General features: G+C 33.4%; 1 protein-coding gene across 1 annotated transcript; it reads right to left on the bottom strand.

The window, feature by feature from the left end:
• Positions 1–1,461: 1,461 nt before the first annotated feature.
• GH9B13 (glycosyl hydrolase 9B13) lies at positions 1,462–4,146 on the bottom strand. Its single transcript, XM_088813279.1, has 7 exons — positions 3,672–4,146; positions 3,336–3,542; positions 3,019–3,219; positions 2,804–2,896; positions 2,562–2,723; positions 2,337–2,448; positions 1,462–2,248 (listed from the first exon to the last, which is right to left on the bottom strand). Exons 1-7 carry the CDS (start codon positions 3,903–3,905, stop codon positions 1,752–1,754), a joined length of 1,506 nt encoding a protein of 501 aa, XP_088669405.1. The 5' UTR covers positions 3,906–4,146; the 3' UTR covers positions 1,462–1,751.
• Positions 4,147–14,062: the final 9,916 nt, after the last annotated feature.

The raw sequence follows: 14,062 nt of genomic DNA, 5'->3' as shown, positions 1-14,062 counted from the left end.
TGTGTTTTTGTGTGTCTGTGTGTTTTTTTTCATTTGGGGAAGAGGGTTTATTCGTCTTTTCACGAGTGGTCAACGGATAAAAATAAAATGGGTCGAGTATGCTTGTTTGAACACTTATCACGGGGTTTTTTGTCACTTTTTTATCTTGGGGGGTTTTGGTCTTTAGAATTAACACAGGGCGAGTATTTGCATTTAACTCCTTATCCTTCGATAGAAAGTGATTTTGAGACCCAAATCCGCCTAATGTCGTTTTCCAGAACACGAGGAAACCTCTGACGCATTTACAGTGGTGCCTCAGTATTAACTCTCAACACATCACGTGATACACGCCCATTTCCCCGCCAATTTTTTTCCTCCTTGAGGAGACCAACGGTCAAATATTGGGCCCCAAACCAACGGTTAATATATTACACCCATCATCAAAAACTAAAAAAGTGCACCCCTATAATACATTTTCATTTCACAAATTCTCAATATCTTGAATTTAAAGTTTAATTATATTTAAAAGTTTTATATTTGAGTTCCCAATGTGTCAAAAATAGGGATACTAAAACCCAAATTGAGAGAACATTGTTACTACTACCTATATTCCACAATATCTGTCACTTTTCGAGAATTTTTTTTTTATTCCATATTATCTCTTATTTTAAATTTTCAACAGTGCGTCAATTACTTAATTTCCAGTTTATACTCTTATTAATTTTTTTTAATACTTTTCTTAATTCATTTTTCACTCATAAATTATTAGATAAGTGATTTTAGTCTAAAAGCATACATTTTTCATAAAATCAAGACATACTTCATGAAATTTTTAATCCGTGTGCAAAATCAAAAAACAACTATTATAATGGAAAGGGAGTAACAAATTATATTGCAATTTGGGGACCAAATTATTTACCAATTGATTATAAAAAAAATAAAGAACAGATAGATGTGAAAAAGAAAACCCTAATGTATCACCAACGTAAATGCAAAAAAAAAATAAACATAAAAAATAAATTAAGAATTAAAGAGACATTTGAAAAAAAAACCAAAAAAAGAAAAAGCAAATGACAATGTCGAATAAAATACACTATTGACATTATTTATTTTTATAATTACAATTAAAAAAATTAAATATATAATTAATTCATACCTAAAAACAGCCAATTGGAAGAAATGTAGCATAATAATTTAATGGTGGGATTGCTTGGTAGCATAATAAGTTAATAAGTTAAAAGCAGAAGAGGACGCATTACAAGTCCCAAAGTATAGAAAATATTATAGCACAAAAAAATGAAACACCAAAAAGGCGCAACACAATTGGCCATTGCCATACCGCCATCAATGCATAAAACTCGCATTCAATCATTCCACACACACTGTGTCATATGTAATTTACACCATAAACTTATCGCTTTGTTTTTCCTTTTTCTTCTATTTAATTATTAATAATATTAATAATTAAGAAAAATTAAAGTATTAACTTTAATTCAATGGCATTCATTAAACAGGGCAAACTGACCAACACAGTTCATTACATGGCTCGAGCACTAGATATTTTGTCTCGGCTACTGCGCTCTTTGATTAATTACTACTACTAGTACTACTAAATTAAAATTAATTAGTGGAACCAAAGAAAACCCAACCCCCCAACTAGTTAACATTTGTTTGGCCCTCAAAAATAACAAAAGCAGAAAACACATGACTAGTTGTAGTAGTAGTAGTAGTGAAGTAATAGTAATGTTTTGTTTTTGGGTTTTTTTTTAGAGTTAGAGTTGGCCAAAAGAGTGGGCAAGATAAGCCAAGGCACCAACAAGGGGTGCATTGATGTAAGTGGCTGGCTCAGATTGCTCATAGTCGGATCTTTGATCTGGGAAGCGGTCGTTCTGATCGGGCCCACCAACTACAGCACCAATCAATATGTTTGGATTTGGTGATTGAGAATTCATGATAGTGAAGCCTGATGAGCATTGTATCTTAGAGGGATGTGAAGATATTGAAGGGAGAGATGATCCCCTGTGGTGGACCCTGAGGGGATACCGTGAACCGTAACCAACCATGAAAGACATTTTCATTGGATTATCACCAAGCAAATAATCCACCTGTTTTTTGGCAAGAGATCTGAGCTTCCTTGGTGTAATAATGGATCCACCACAGTTAACTAGTTTGCGAGAAGTGGTCAAGTATTTGGCATATGTTACTAGCAGGAAAGAGGTGGATGTCACATACTGCATGTTACTGTCATTCATCTTGAATAGAAGCCCACCTGACATGTCACACACCACCAATTACAATTTACAAATACTTTCAAATTCATATTTTATTTAATTACTGATACAAAAATATGAATTAACCTGGGGTGTATTGGGCACTGGAAGAAGGGTTCCCTGGGATTAGAGAGCAAATGTAGTTATCTGCATGGTTTTTGTAATCGTGGAGAGGCTGAACATTTTGGACTAGAAATGCCTGAATAATAATTCATTAATTGTCACAATAAACATGTTAATTAATTAGTCGCAATAATAATAAATCCCACATTGAAAGGAAAGAAGTTAAATCAAAATCCAAATTAGGAAGACCTTGGAAAGAAGAATTCGAGCTCCGACATGCTTGTTGTCCCAACCGAAAGTGTTATCGGATTCATCGGCACCAAGGGTCTGTCCATTTGCTTGAATGTAGCTCAGATATGTTGGATTTCTCGTTGCTTTATGTAACCAAGCAGCACCCCACAACAGCTCATCCTTTTAACCAATTTATATAATTAATTAATTAACTAATTAATACATGGTTTTCAACAAGCTAATTTATGTAGAGCTAGTACCTGGTAGCCCGAAAAATCACAATAATAGGGGCACACATATCGTCTCAGACCATTACTGTAGGCACCTCTGTGCTTATCAGCAAACTCAAACACCTGAGAATCAACCGAACGAACCCAACCACCAAAACAACGTAACACAAATCAGATTCATATGTTTTTTTTTTAATTAATATTTTTATAATGTAAAAATTGAGATAATAAATAAATAAAAATACCCTGATGGCCCTTGTGGCTAAGATCTTGGAATAATTAGGATCAGACTTTCTGAAGACTAAGGAAGCAGCAGCAAGAGCAGCAGCAGTTTCAGCAGCAACCTCAGTGCCAGGGGTATTTTGGTCAATCTTGAAAACACTTCTAGGAGTGTCCATATCCTCAGGCCTCTCCCAGCAAGCGTGATCCTGACTTGCATCTCCCACCTGTACTACCAATATTTATTATTATTATTATTATTAATTTCAGACAAATAAATAAATATTTTTTAATAAAAAAAAAAGGGAAGATCTAATCTATCTAGGTAGAAAGAATATAATGCCTGAACATAAATGGTGCCTGGATGAGAAGTAGCTTTGAGGAGATAGTCAGTAGCCCAGCGAATGGCTTCTTTGGAATGCTGTAACTCTCCTTTCATAAGACCACCAAACTCAATCACACTCCATGAAAGCATTGTCGTTGTGAATGCCATTGGGAAACCAAACTTCACGTTGTCCCCTGCATCATAGTACCCTCCCACCAAATCAACCTGCATTATTTTTTTTTATTTTTTTATTTTTTTTATTTTGTTAAACCCACGAAAAACCCACATCAAAGATCTATTTTTCTTTAACCATTAATTAAAAAAGCATATATATTAAGAGAGAATAATACATACATGCATTGCGGAGCCGTCTGAAAGAGCAGAGTCTTTTCTCCAAGTGACTCTTTGGTTAGGAGGGAGTTTACCAGATCTCTGTCCCTCGAAGAACAGTATTGATTTTGTGAGTGCATCTTTGTAGTTGTGTGACGCAAATCGACGGTGTTTGCCGCCGCCTGGGTAGTATGCATTGTTACACTCAACCAGAATAACAACAACAAACAATAATACACAAGTCAAAAGGGAACCCATTTTTGCTATATCAACCAACCGGCAAACTCAGAAACCAGTATTTATAATCCAAAAACAAAAAGGCTGCCCTATTCTCTTAACTCTACTGCTTATTTATTGTTAATTGTTATTGTAATGTTTTTAATTAATTTTGTTACTAATCCGCCCTTGTGAAACATTTATTATTATTTATTTCCACTTGTTATTACTTTTATCAACGGTAAGAATGAGAGTGACCTGTCACGTGAACTGGCTCGTTTTCTGATTGGAGGATAGTACCACTTTGTAATAAATCATTCCTTTGTCTTTTTACTTTTTATTATACATATTTTTTCTCAGTCCTTGCAAATTCTGGGGGAAATAAATAATGCTACTATCACTTTTTTTTTTAAGTTTAACCAGTCAAATTTAATTTGTGCTACATTTTATAAAAATCCAGTCAAACTTTAATATTATATTAGTAATTTCTTGGTATAGACCCAGTCCTTTTGTTTTATGGATGCAAATGCAATGCCGAGGGACCAGTCCTCTGTATGCCCAAATCATATCCCAGACAAATATTTCATGCTCATAATGGCTTTGTTTTACTAATCATAATTACATTCTTTAGGCTTTACCCACACCAATTTGTCCGCGCTTCATTTAATTCATCTAACTAAATATTCTCCTAAGTGGAGCCACCAGATGTTGAAGGGTTTAGTTTTGTATTTTCATAGTTCGTGCGGTTATATTTAGGGGTGGGTTTTTTTTTTTAGCGAAATGACAAATAGACCCGTGACAATGGACTTAAATGCACGTAGGTCCAGACCAAAACACAGTTGCAAATAAATGTATTCACATGTCTTTTGTCTAAAATACAATCCATAATATAATTTTCATCAATTTCATCCATTATACTCTAATTTCATCAATATTTTACATTGACCGCGGATTTGAACAAATATATCACATCAACCCCCATTTTCATTATTTAAAAAAAAAATCAGAAAAAATCTGAAATTTTTTTCCAGTCCGTCTCCGGCGTCAATTTTTTTTCTTTCTCTCTAAATTACTACGTTAACAACAAAATTATTGTATGAGATAGTAATATTGAATGTCAAAACAATAATATTACTAATATTATTGTCTCAAACAGTAATATTACTCCCGAACAGTAATTTTGTTGTCCTGAACAGTAACATTATGAATATTATTTTCCCTAATGGCGCATTCTTGCCCATTCAGAACTCCTCATGTCACGTATTCTGGCAGCAAAATATTTCCGTAATGGAAATTTTTTATCCGCTTGACTTGGGAGCCGTCCGTCGACAACCTGGAGATGCATTTGGAAGGTTATTCCGTACATACACATGGGTTTACAACGTCGAATTGGTAACGGTACAAACACTTCCATTTGGGCAGACCTTTGGCTCTTGGATGGTGGGTTTTTCAAGATTCTCATCAAAAAGCCATTATATTCGGCATTTCCAGATCGTGTATCGGACTTATTGGAACCCGAAGCAACTTCATGGAATAAGGAGATGGTGAGCAAATTTTTTTGGCCAGTAGATGTGGAACGGATTCTAGCAGTCTCGGCTGGCGGTCTCCTCACGGAGGATATTTGGACGTGGGGCCTTTTGACAACCGGCCAATCTACCGTTAAATCATGTAACCACATGGTTTTGAATAATCCATCTCCAATGGATCTCCGCAGGCGGGAGAGAGGTAGGTCGAGTAGATGGGGAGCCAAACCGCGATTGGAGGGTCATTTGGAATCTGCCCTTACCACCAAAGATCAAAAAGATGATGGGCGAGGATTTGTTTCTTCTGGCAACGGTCATGGCCTGGAAAGCTTGGGAACAAAGAAACAAAGTAGTGAAACATGAGGATGGTGCGGGTAGAGGATCTGGTTAGTTGGTGCGAGTCTTATTTGACTAATTACAAATGTCCTTAGTTGCGCCCAAACTCTACCTTACAAAACACTCATCCTACAGAGTGGAAACCACCATCGGCTGATGTCGTTGAAGTAAACTTCGATGCGGCTATACGACGAGGATATCGTGGATTAACTGTGGCAACGATTGCTCGTGATAATGACGGAAGAAGCCTTGGTTGTAGGGTGGTCAAGATGCATGGTAATCTTCAACTGGTGGAAGGTGAAGCAATGGCCGCTTTAACGGCAATCTTGTTGGCCCAGGAGTAGGGGCGTACCCATGCTTATGGCTGGGGTGGCCAAAAAGGATTTTGTGAATAAAACAGCTTAAAAAAAAGGAGATATTTCTCTTTTGTGAGATATATAAGAGGTTTTTGTGCATAAGTATCTGACCAACCATCTTTATTATTCTAGGTTCATGGGTTATATCTTTCAATAAGCACATCCCTTTAATATGTATAATAAATAAAGGAAAAATTAATGTATATGACAAAATTACTCCCAAACCTTTACACCCAATTCTTAATTGTAACCCCAATTTAATCAATTTTGACCACAAAATTTTAATTTTGACTATTTTTTTAGAAATTTTTTATGAAATTATTATTTTGCCGCCGGTTTCCGGCGTTGACTTTTTCGAAAAAATAATTGTCTACATTTTCTGCCGCCGGTTTCCGGCGTTGATTTTTTTTAGTGATTTTTTATCCGTTTTTTACCCCCGCCGCTAAATGTTGACCGTAATTGTACTATCATTAACAATAATTATACTGTCATTGATAGTACATTAACGTAATTGTACGACACTGTCGTTCACAGTACATTTATGTAATTGTACTGTCATTGACAGTACAATTAGAGTCAGCGACAATATTATTATTTTTTTGGCTTTTTATTTTTTCTTATTTTGTTTGATTTGTTGACAAGTCAACGTAATTATATTATCGTTGATAGTAAAATACCTGTAAACACAATAATATTACTGTCATCAATATTATTATCTTTTGGGTTTTTTGTTTTATTTGAGTTGTTGACGGAGTAGCGTAATAATACTACTGTCTACTGTTGTAATATTACTGTAAACACAATAATATTACTGTTGTTACAGTAATATTACTGTCAACCACATCAACATTAATATTATTGTCTTGCCTGCTAAATTACAGTTTCCAACAGTAATTTAAATGTCTGAGACAGTAAATTTACTGTATTAATTAATTTTATCGTCTTGGCCTGCATTGTTCTTCGACCGTAAATATTACTGTCTCATGCAATAATATTACTATTGAGACAATAATATTAGTAATATTACTGTTTGTGAAAGTAATATTCATAATATTACTGTTCGGGACAGTAATATTAGTAATATTATAGTTTGGAACAGTAATATTACTATTTTGGTATTTAATATTACTATTTTAGACAATAATTTTGTTGTTAAAAACAGTAATTTAGAGAGAGAAAAAAAATCAACGCCGGAATCTGATCGGAAAAAAAAAATTCATAAAAAAAATATTTTTTTGAGAAAATTATGAAAATGGGGGTTAATGTGATATATTTGTTCAAATCCGGGATCAATGTGTAAAATTGAGGAAGTTAGAGTATAATTGATGGAATTGATAAAAAATATATTATAGAGGGTATTTTAGACAAAAGACATGAATATGGGTTTATTTGCAAGACTGTTTTTTGTCTGAACCTATGTGCATTTAAGTCTCTTCTCATGGGTCTCTTTGTCATTCGCCCTATTAATTAATGCATCAATTTAATTACTATTAATATATCAAGGGGCAATTTGCTATAGGTCCTCCTATAAGAGATTATGGGCTCGTTCGGTTACCTATATTGGATTAGATTGGATTACATGAGATTGGATTAACTTCCTACTGACTAATTAATTATTTAGTTAGTAGCATGTTCGGTTTCTTAGATTAGATTTTCTATGAAATTTGTTAAAATCGGTTATTATATATGAATTGTCTATAAAACCACTTAGTTTACAATAATAAAATATGAATTTAAGGATAAAATTGTCTTTTTCCTTTTTAGTCACCCCCTATTAAATTAATCTCAGGGGGAGGGGTGCTACTAATTTAAAGAAATAGTACCATTTAATAGCGGGCTTTGATTTTAGTAGCGGGTTTGAAAAAGTGTGAATCTTACCAACCGGACATGCTATTAGCCCCTACTATTTAGTTAATAGAACCTTATAGCGGTAACCGAACGAGCCCTATATGTGTTAAAATCCATCTAATAAACTCTAATTTCCAGCAGATTTTATTATTTGTAATTTATCAGAAATACCCCTACCAGTATATGGTAAAATAAATTCTCAAAATCAAATCCCATATTTTTCTCCCTATATTATACAGCAAATCCGAAAATTAGGATTGCAAATCTCTTGATATCGATTCTTCCCTGTTTTTTCAAAACCAAAATCTCCACAAATTTTGAAGCCTTCCATAGGTTTGGATGTCTGAGCGTTTGCAATTTACAAGGTCGTTTGCAGTTTGCCTTCATACCCTTTTCCTTCGTTCGATTTGTTGTTTTCCAATTTGCCTTCGTGTCGTTTGCAGTTTAGAAATTGTTTGTTGTTCGGTAACAACTCAGGTTATAAAAAATGCACCACCGCTACGAACGCCGCACCACTGCCGCAACCAACCGCTTATGTCTCTGTAAAATGCAAATAGCAAACTAATAATTAAAACTTGCATTATTGAATTTAAAACAACAAACTACCTATGAATTCACCAAATACAAACAATAAATCGAACAAATAAAAAAATCAGCATCATCTAATTACAAACAATAAAATAAAAATATGATATGCAATATCTAAATGCAAATAATAAAAATAAAAATACAGAACAAAAATATCATATATATCATAAAAATGCAAAAAACAACAATAAAATTATAAAAAAATATTCTATCAATGCAAAAATTGCAATTTGGAGTTTCAACAAAATCTACTGTTATCGATTGCAATTTGCAGTTTGCAACAAAATCTATTGTTATCGATTGCAATTTGCAGTTTGCAACAACAATTTGATTTTGTTGTTTCATTATTTGGTTTTTTGCTATTTATTGAACCAAAATCAATTAGAAATACAAACAAACATTATTAGCTCACTACTGACAAATACAAAACGAGAAGAAAAAAACTCACCTTGTGCAAGCAAGGAGCGATTTATGTTTGTTGTCCGCTTTTAACTCTTTCACCGAAAAATCATCTAATAATGTAAAGCTTCATTTTTTTTTTTCCCTTCCCTACAACATAATCCAAAAGAATTCGAATTCCAAAGGGAAAAAAAAGTCGAACAGATGTAATCGAGAAAGGGTATAAAGAAAGAAAGAAGTTGATCGGAAAAAAAATCGAAAAGTGTTGATCGAAAAGAAAAAAAAATCAGAAGAAAAAAGCCAGAGACACGAGATGGAGAGGAAGAAAGATATGAGAGATTATATAGGAAGAAAGATACGTAAGATTGGAGAGAGAGGAGTGTATGAGATTTGTTTTCTTATTAATTGAGGGTGTTTATGTCCATATACTAATTGTTTTATTTTATTTATATTATTTTTTTGTGATAAAGGACCTATGCCTATATTCATCTAGTAACTAGGATCTCTACCTATATAAGTCCAGAATAAGGGGTGTCTAGCTAATTTCCCCATATATCAATTAGTGGGCTAACTAATTTAATAGAATTTTGTTAGTTGGAAATAACTATATTAACTGTGTTAAATTACACCCACACCCATAAGGTATAGTAAAATAACCGTGATGATTCTGTGGTATTGGTAATTACAGTCACACCCCTGAAACAATTATCGTAGCTGAGATTTCATGTCCTGGAGATCGATATGCATTATATTTGTTTTACGCATGGCCGTTAATACTACCATAAACGAAAATTTAGATATATTATATGAAATAATAAAGATTTAAGAAATGTTGCGGGCCTCCGTCAACCACGTCACCCCCGAGCTCTATATTGTCTCCACCACTGCCCGTTTGAACCTTAATGGAATAAGTTACCCAACGCATTATTCCGTTAGGGTTTCTGACAATGTTTCGGGGGTGATTGTAATACCGATACTACAAGAACCTTAAAATTATTTTAGAATAACTTAAGAGTGCAGGTGTAATTTTCTGTATTAATTATAGAAGTTTAATTCTACACGGTATACACATAAAATAAAATTGTTTAAGAGGACCAATAATACTTCCTTACTTGATAAATAATAAATCTTCATATAAAATATAGTAAATTTTGGAGACGAATGTTTTGCTCTTGGTACAAGAATTTGAGTAAATAATAAGCAATCAACTGGTGTTCTAATATTGTATATGTTTTACATTTTCTGTTTGTTTTTATTTAATCAACTTTTTTTGTTCGCTGGTCTTCTTCTTTTGGTTAAATTCCACTCCCCTTTTTCAGGAAAGAGGGGGATGCAGCTTCAGTTTTTTTTTTTTTTTTTTCTTTTTTTTTTTTTTTTTGTTGTTGTTGTTGTTCTGGTGAGGAGGGAGAGAGAAAATTGAAAGAAAAATAACAAGGATGGTGTCAGATAAAGGAGTGAGAATAAGTATGGGGGTATTTGCATGTTTGAGTTCATTGAGTTTAGTCAAAAAGAAGCACATCTGCCCATGCATGTGCATCTCAGCACTTTAATCAAGAAGTTGTGGATTAGATCGAAGAGACTCCACGCTAATTTGTCCAACAAAAAACCCATCTTCTTCAGTCAATTATTTCTCGATACAATATACATCACCTCCGATTCTTTCACTTAGCTTGTGAGTTGTGTGGTCTATATATATTATTCCATTCACTGTACAAATCAATAGTTTTGGTCAAACTGTCATCACTAGCTCAGCCAATATTACACATAGCCAGCTTATTCATTTATAATGCAAGATAACATTAGTCAAGATAATTTTGGATTTTTTTTTCTCTTCATTGTTTAATAGTATTTGATATTTGATTTCCTTAACATCAACCTAATTACATGAAAATGACCGAAATTACGCTCTTTATTGTACATAATTTTTTTCTTCTTTTTAATATTTATACTTTGTTATTTTTTTTATTTTTTCGTAAAAAAATATTTTATTTTTAAATTTTCGAATTTTTTGTCTTCTTCTGTTTTTCCGACAATTTTTTTTTTCGAAAAAAAATCGATAACAATTCGGAAAAAAAATCATTTTCGATTTTTATTCCAATTTTGTTTTTTCAAAAAAATAATTTTTTTATTATTTTTCGATTTTTTTTCAGAATTTTGTTTTTCCGAATTTCTTTTCCTTCAGTTTTTCCGATATATTTATTTTATTTTTCGAAAAACATTGAACAAAAAATATTGTTTTTATTTTTTTGGAAAAAAAACTATATTTCAAATTTCTTTCCTAATTTTTTTTTTTTTTTTTTTCGATTTTTGTTTTCACAAAAAAATATTTTTTCAACTTCTTTTTTAGGAAAAAATATTTTTTATATACTTCGATTTTTTGTTTCGAAAAAAAATTAGCACCCCTAATTTAACTATAACTACCACTTTACGAGGCTGCAAGGTCGAGTGGTCGGTGTCCTGAGATGTAAGAAGCTGGACAATGAGGAGCGTGTCCAGCTCAATCTAGATGCGAGAAAACTCTAATGTAATTATGTGCTCAAGACCTGATCCGGTGTTGTGAGCTTAGTAATCAAGTTGTTGGTGGCATATAGGGCCATTTGTAGGAATTTCGGGCCCAAGGCAAACTTTATAAATACAGTCAAAACGGGGCTCTAGCAGGGACGGAGGGATGGACCTTGAAAATCTCTAAAGGGGGTGATTTTATTTGAAACAATACAACGGTGGGTATGTTAAAAAAATTCGCTTATTCAGGGGCATCGGTCATGATTTTTATTTTCTTTTAATGTATAAATGGAAAAAATAAGTAATGTTTATGTACTTTATTTAAAATAGTATTAGTTTTAACCATAATATATTTGTATTGTAACAAACATATTACCCACCAAAGCGGAGTTGAACCGTCGAAAAATTTCCACTTCCCCTATTTGCGATTACTAACAGATGGCAGTGGAAGACTCCCTCCATATTTTTGTTAAATGACAGGGAAGTTGAACAAAGTTTAGAGGTCGCACCCTTTGATAAATTTATATACATAGTTTTCACTTCTGCATGGAATTTTGTAGAAAGTCTTCACCATTTATTGAATGCGGACGATTTCAATGTGGCTATAATCATAGCATGAAAAGTATGGGATATTAGGAATAAGGAGCTTCATGGAGAGAGAGAAATACCGATGATTGATATTGTGCATTGGAGTAGAGCATATCTTGATGCTTTTAAAATAGCGAAATTGACGTCTAGCACAAAGAAAAAGTTATCATATGCTGGTGTGTGGCATGGCAGCCACCACCAAGTGGAGTGGTGAACTAAATTTTGATGTTGCCTTACTGCCGGGGAAAAAATACTTTTCTGTTGAAATTGTAGCCCGTGATAGCGACGGGAACAACTTAGAGTGGCATGGATAAGGTTGATGGATCACTTATCGATACGATCCTAGCAAGCTCAAAGATGAAGAGTTGGAAGAAGCGCAAGCGTACGAGTTTTAAAAGGATATTCGAGTTTTCCTTGGAGAAGAAAGGTTGGTATCAAATGTTTGAGATGTCTATGGTTTGGAATTGGAAAAAAAGAAAGAGAAAAATTCTTTGGACAAGTCGAATTCCATGCATTCGAGATTCTCGCCTATTCTGGCACTGTTTACAATTCGAGTTATAACTCTCGCATCTAAAGTCCATTTAAGCTGATTCAAAATTATTCAGAAAGCTAACTGAAAGCTCTACAACTTTCATGTTTTGAGCGAAGAGATATTCGAATTGGAACAGTGTCGACATTGAACTTTAATTGCATGCACGTGCACAACCCAATGTCTGCACGAGTTACGAAGGTTTATTAAGTTATATAATTTATTTGTGCATGTTTTTAATTTAGGATTTATTATGTTTTTTTTATTATTTTAGAGTCTTTTATGGTTAGGATTTGCTTATTTATAAATTTTCTTATTTTATATTAGGTAGGAGTCCTTATCCTGTGAAAAAAAAAGTCTTTTTAGATCTTATATATAGGTTGCCAATTTGGCCTATTTTGATGGACGAATTTTATTGAATGTATGAGTATATTGAAAGTTATTTCTCCTTCGTTGTTCTACAACAACTTCGGGATTTTACAAGTGGATTCTTGTAACTTTCTTAGAGACATAATATTGGTTTCTTGTTCTTTATAACCATGGGGTCAATATTCCACCTTGATAATAATGGTTTCTAGCTCTTTATAGCTATGGGGTCATTATTCCTTACTTCCGCCAAACTTGAATCTTTGTTTTGGATGTCTTCGATCTTACTTCCGCGTAAGGTATTGGGTCTCGTAACGAGTTCTATGGGGTTCGTATCAGTTGGTATGAGAGTCAACATCCAAAACATGTTTCGTCTATCCTTTATCTTGATTGTTGAGTCAGTCCTTTTTTCGTGTCTTCGTTTTTTTTTTTTCCGTTTCGTGTCTATTGTTGTTGAGTCTTCTACTCTTTTGTTTTGTTTATTTAGAGTCCATAAACCAAACAAAAAAAAATAATTCAAAAAATTCAAAATTTATTTCTTTGTTTGAAGTTTCTTTGAGTCTAAGTTAGGTTTTGTCTACAGTCCATTAAAAAAAACAAAAAAAAAAAAAATCAAATTCCAATTTTTGTTATTTTATTTTGAGTTGATTAGAGTCTTAGTAAGGTTTTGTTTGTGTCATTAAAAATAAAAAGAAAAAAAATTGCTTTGATCATGTCCGAGAAGACAGATTATAAAGGAGAAAGAATTGAGCAGCGTAGGATGTCGCCGATGGAAAAATGCTTCCAGGAACTCCAAGATCGAATGGAAGGAATTGTTACCCAACTAAAGGAACTACGCAAAGATCAACATGTTCGAGGGCCATACGTACGACGTGATGTTCATCAACCAGTTATACCTTATCCTGATAAAAAGGTAGATCGTGATGGAAATTTTTGTGTGAACACTAAAAAATCAAGGAGGGAGAGTATGGGACGAGGGTCCAAATTGGAAACATATCAAGCCGAGGAAATTTTGGTCGAGAAAGAAATGGCGTATATCAAAACTTCAGCTCAATCAAGTTGACAATACCATCTTTCCAAGGTAAGAGTGATCCTGATGCGTACATTCAATGGGAAAGAAAGCTTGAGCTTGTATTTGATTGTCATTATTATTCCGAAAAGAAG

This window comes from Erythranthe guttata, chromosome 14 (assembly GCF_056151865.1).
Source record: "Erythranthe guttata isolate IM_541 chromosome 14, IM_541, whole genome shotgun sequence".
Taxonomy (NCBI): domain Eukaryota; kingdom Viridiplantae; phylum Streptophyta; class Magnoliopsida; order Lamiales; family Phrymaceae; genus Erythranthe; species Erythranthe guttata.
The sequence above is the reverse complement of the archived record's forward strand: the minus strand, read 5'-3'. Positions and strand labels throughout refer to the sequence as shown.

Excerpts from the sequence above, each read along its gene's own strand:
- GH9B13 (XM_088813279.1), bottom strand. The coding sequence starts at position 3,905 with ATGGGTTCCCTTTTGACTTGTGTATTATTGTTTGTTGTTGTTATTCTG. Across the intron at positions 3,220-3,335 it reads CAGGCACCATTTATGTTCAG|GTGGGAGATGCAAGTCAGGA; the intron begins GCATTATATTCT and ends TTGGTAGTACAG. Across the intron at positions 2,897-3,018 it reads TAGCCACAAGGGCCATCAGG|GTGTTTGAGTTTGCTGATAA; the intron begins GTATTTTTATTT and ends GTTGATTCTCAG.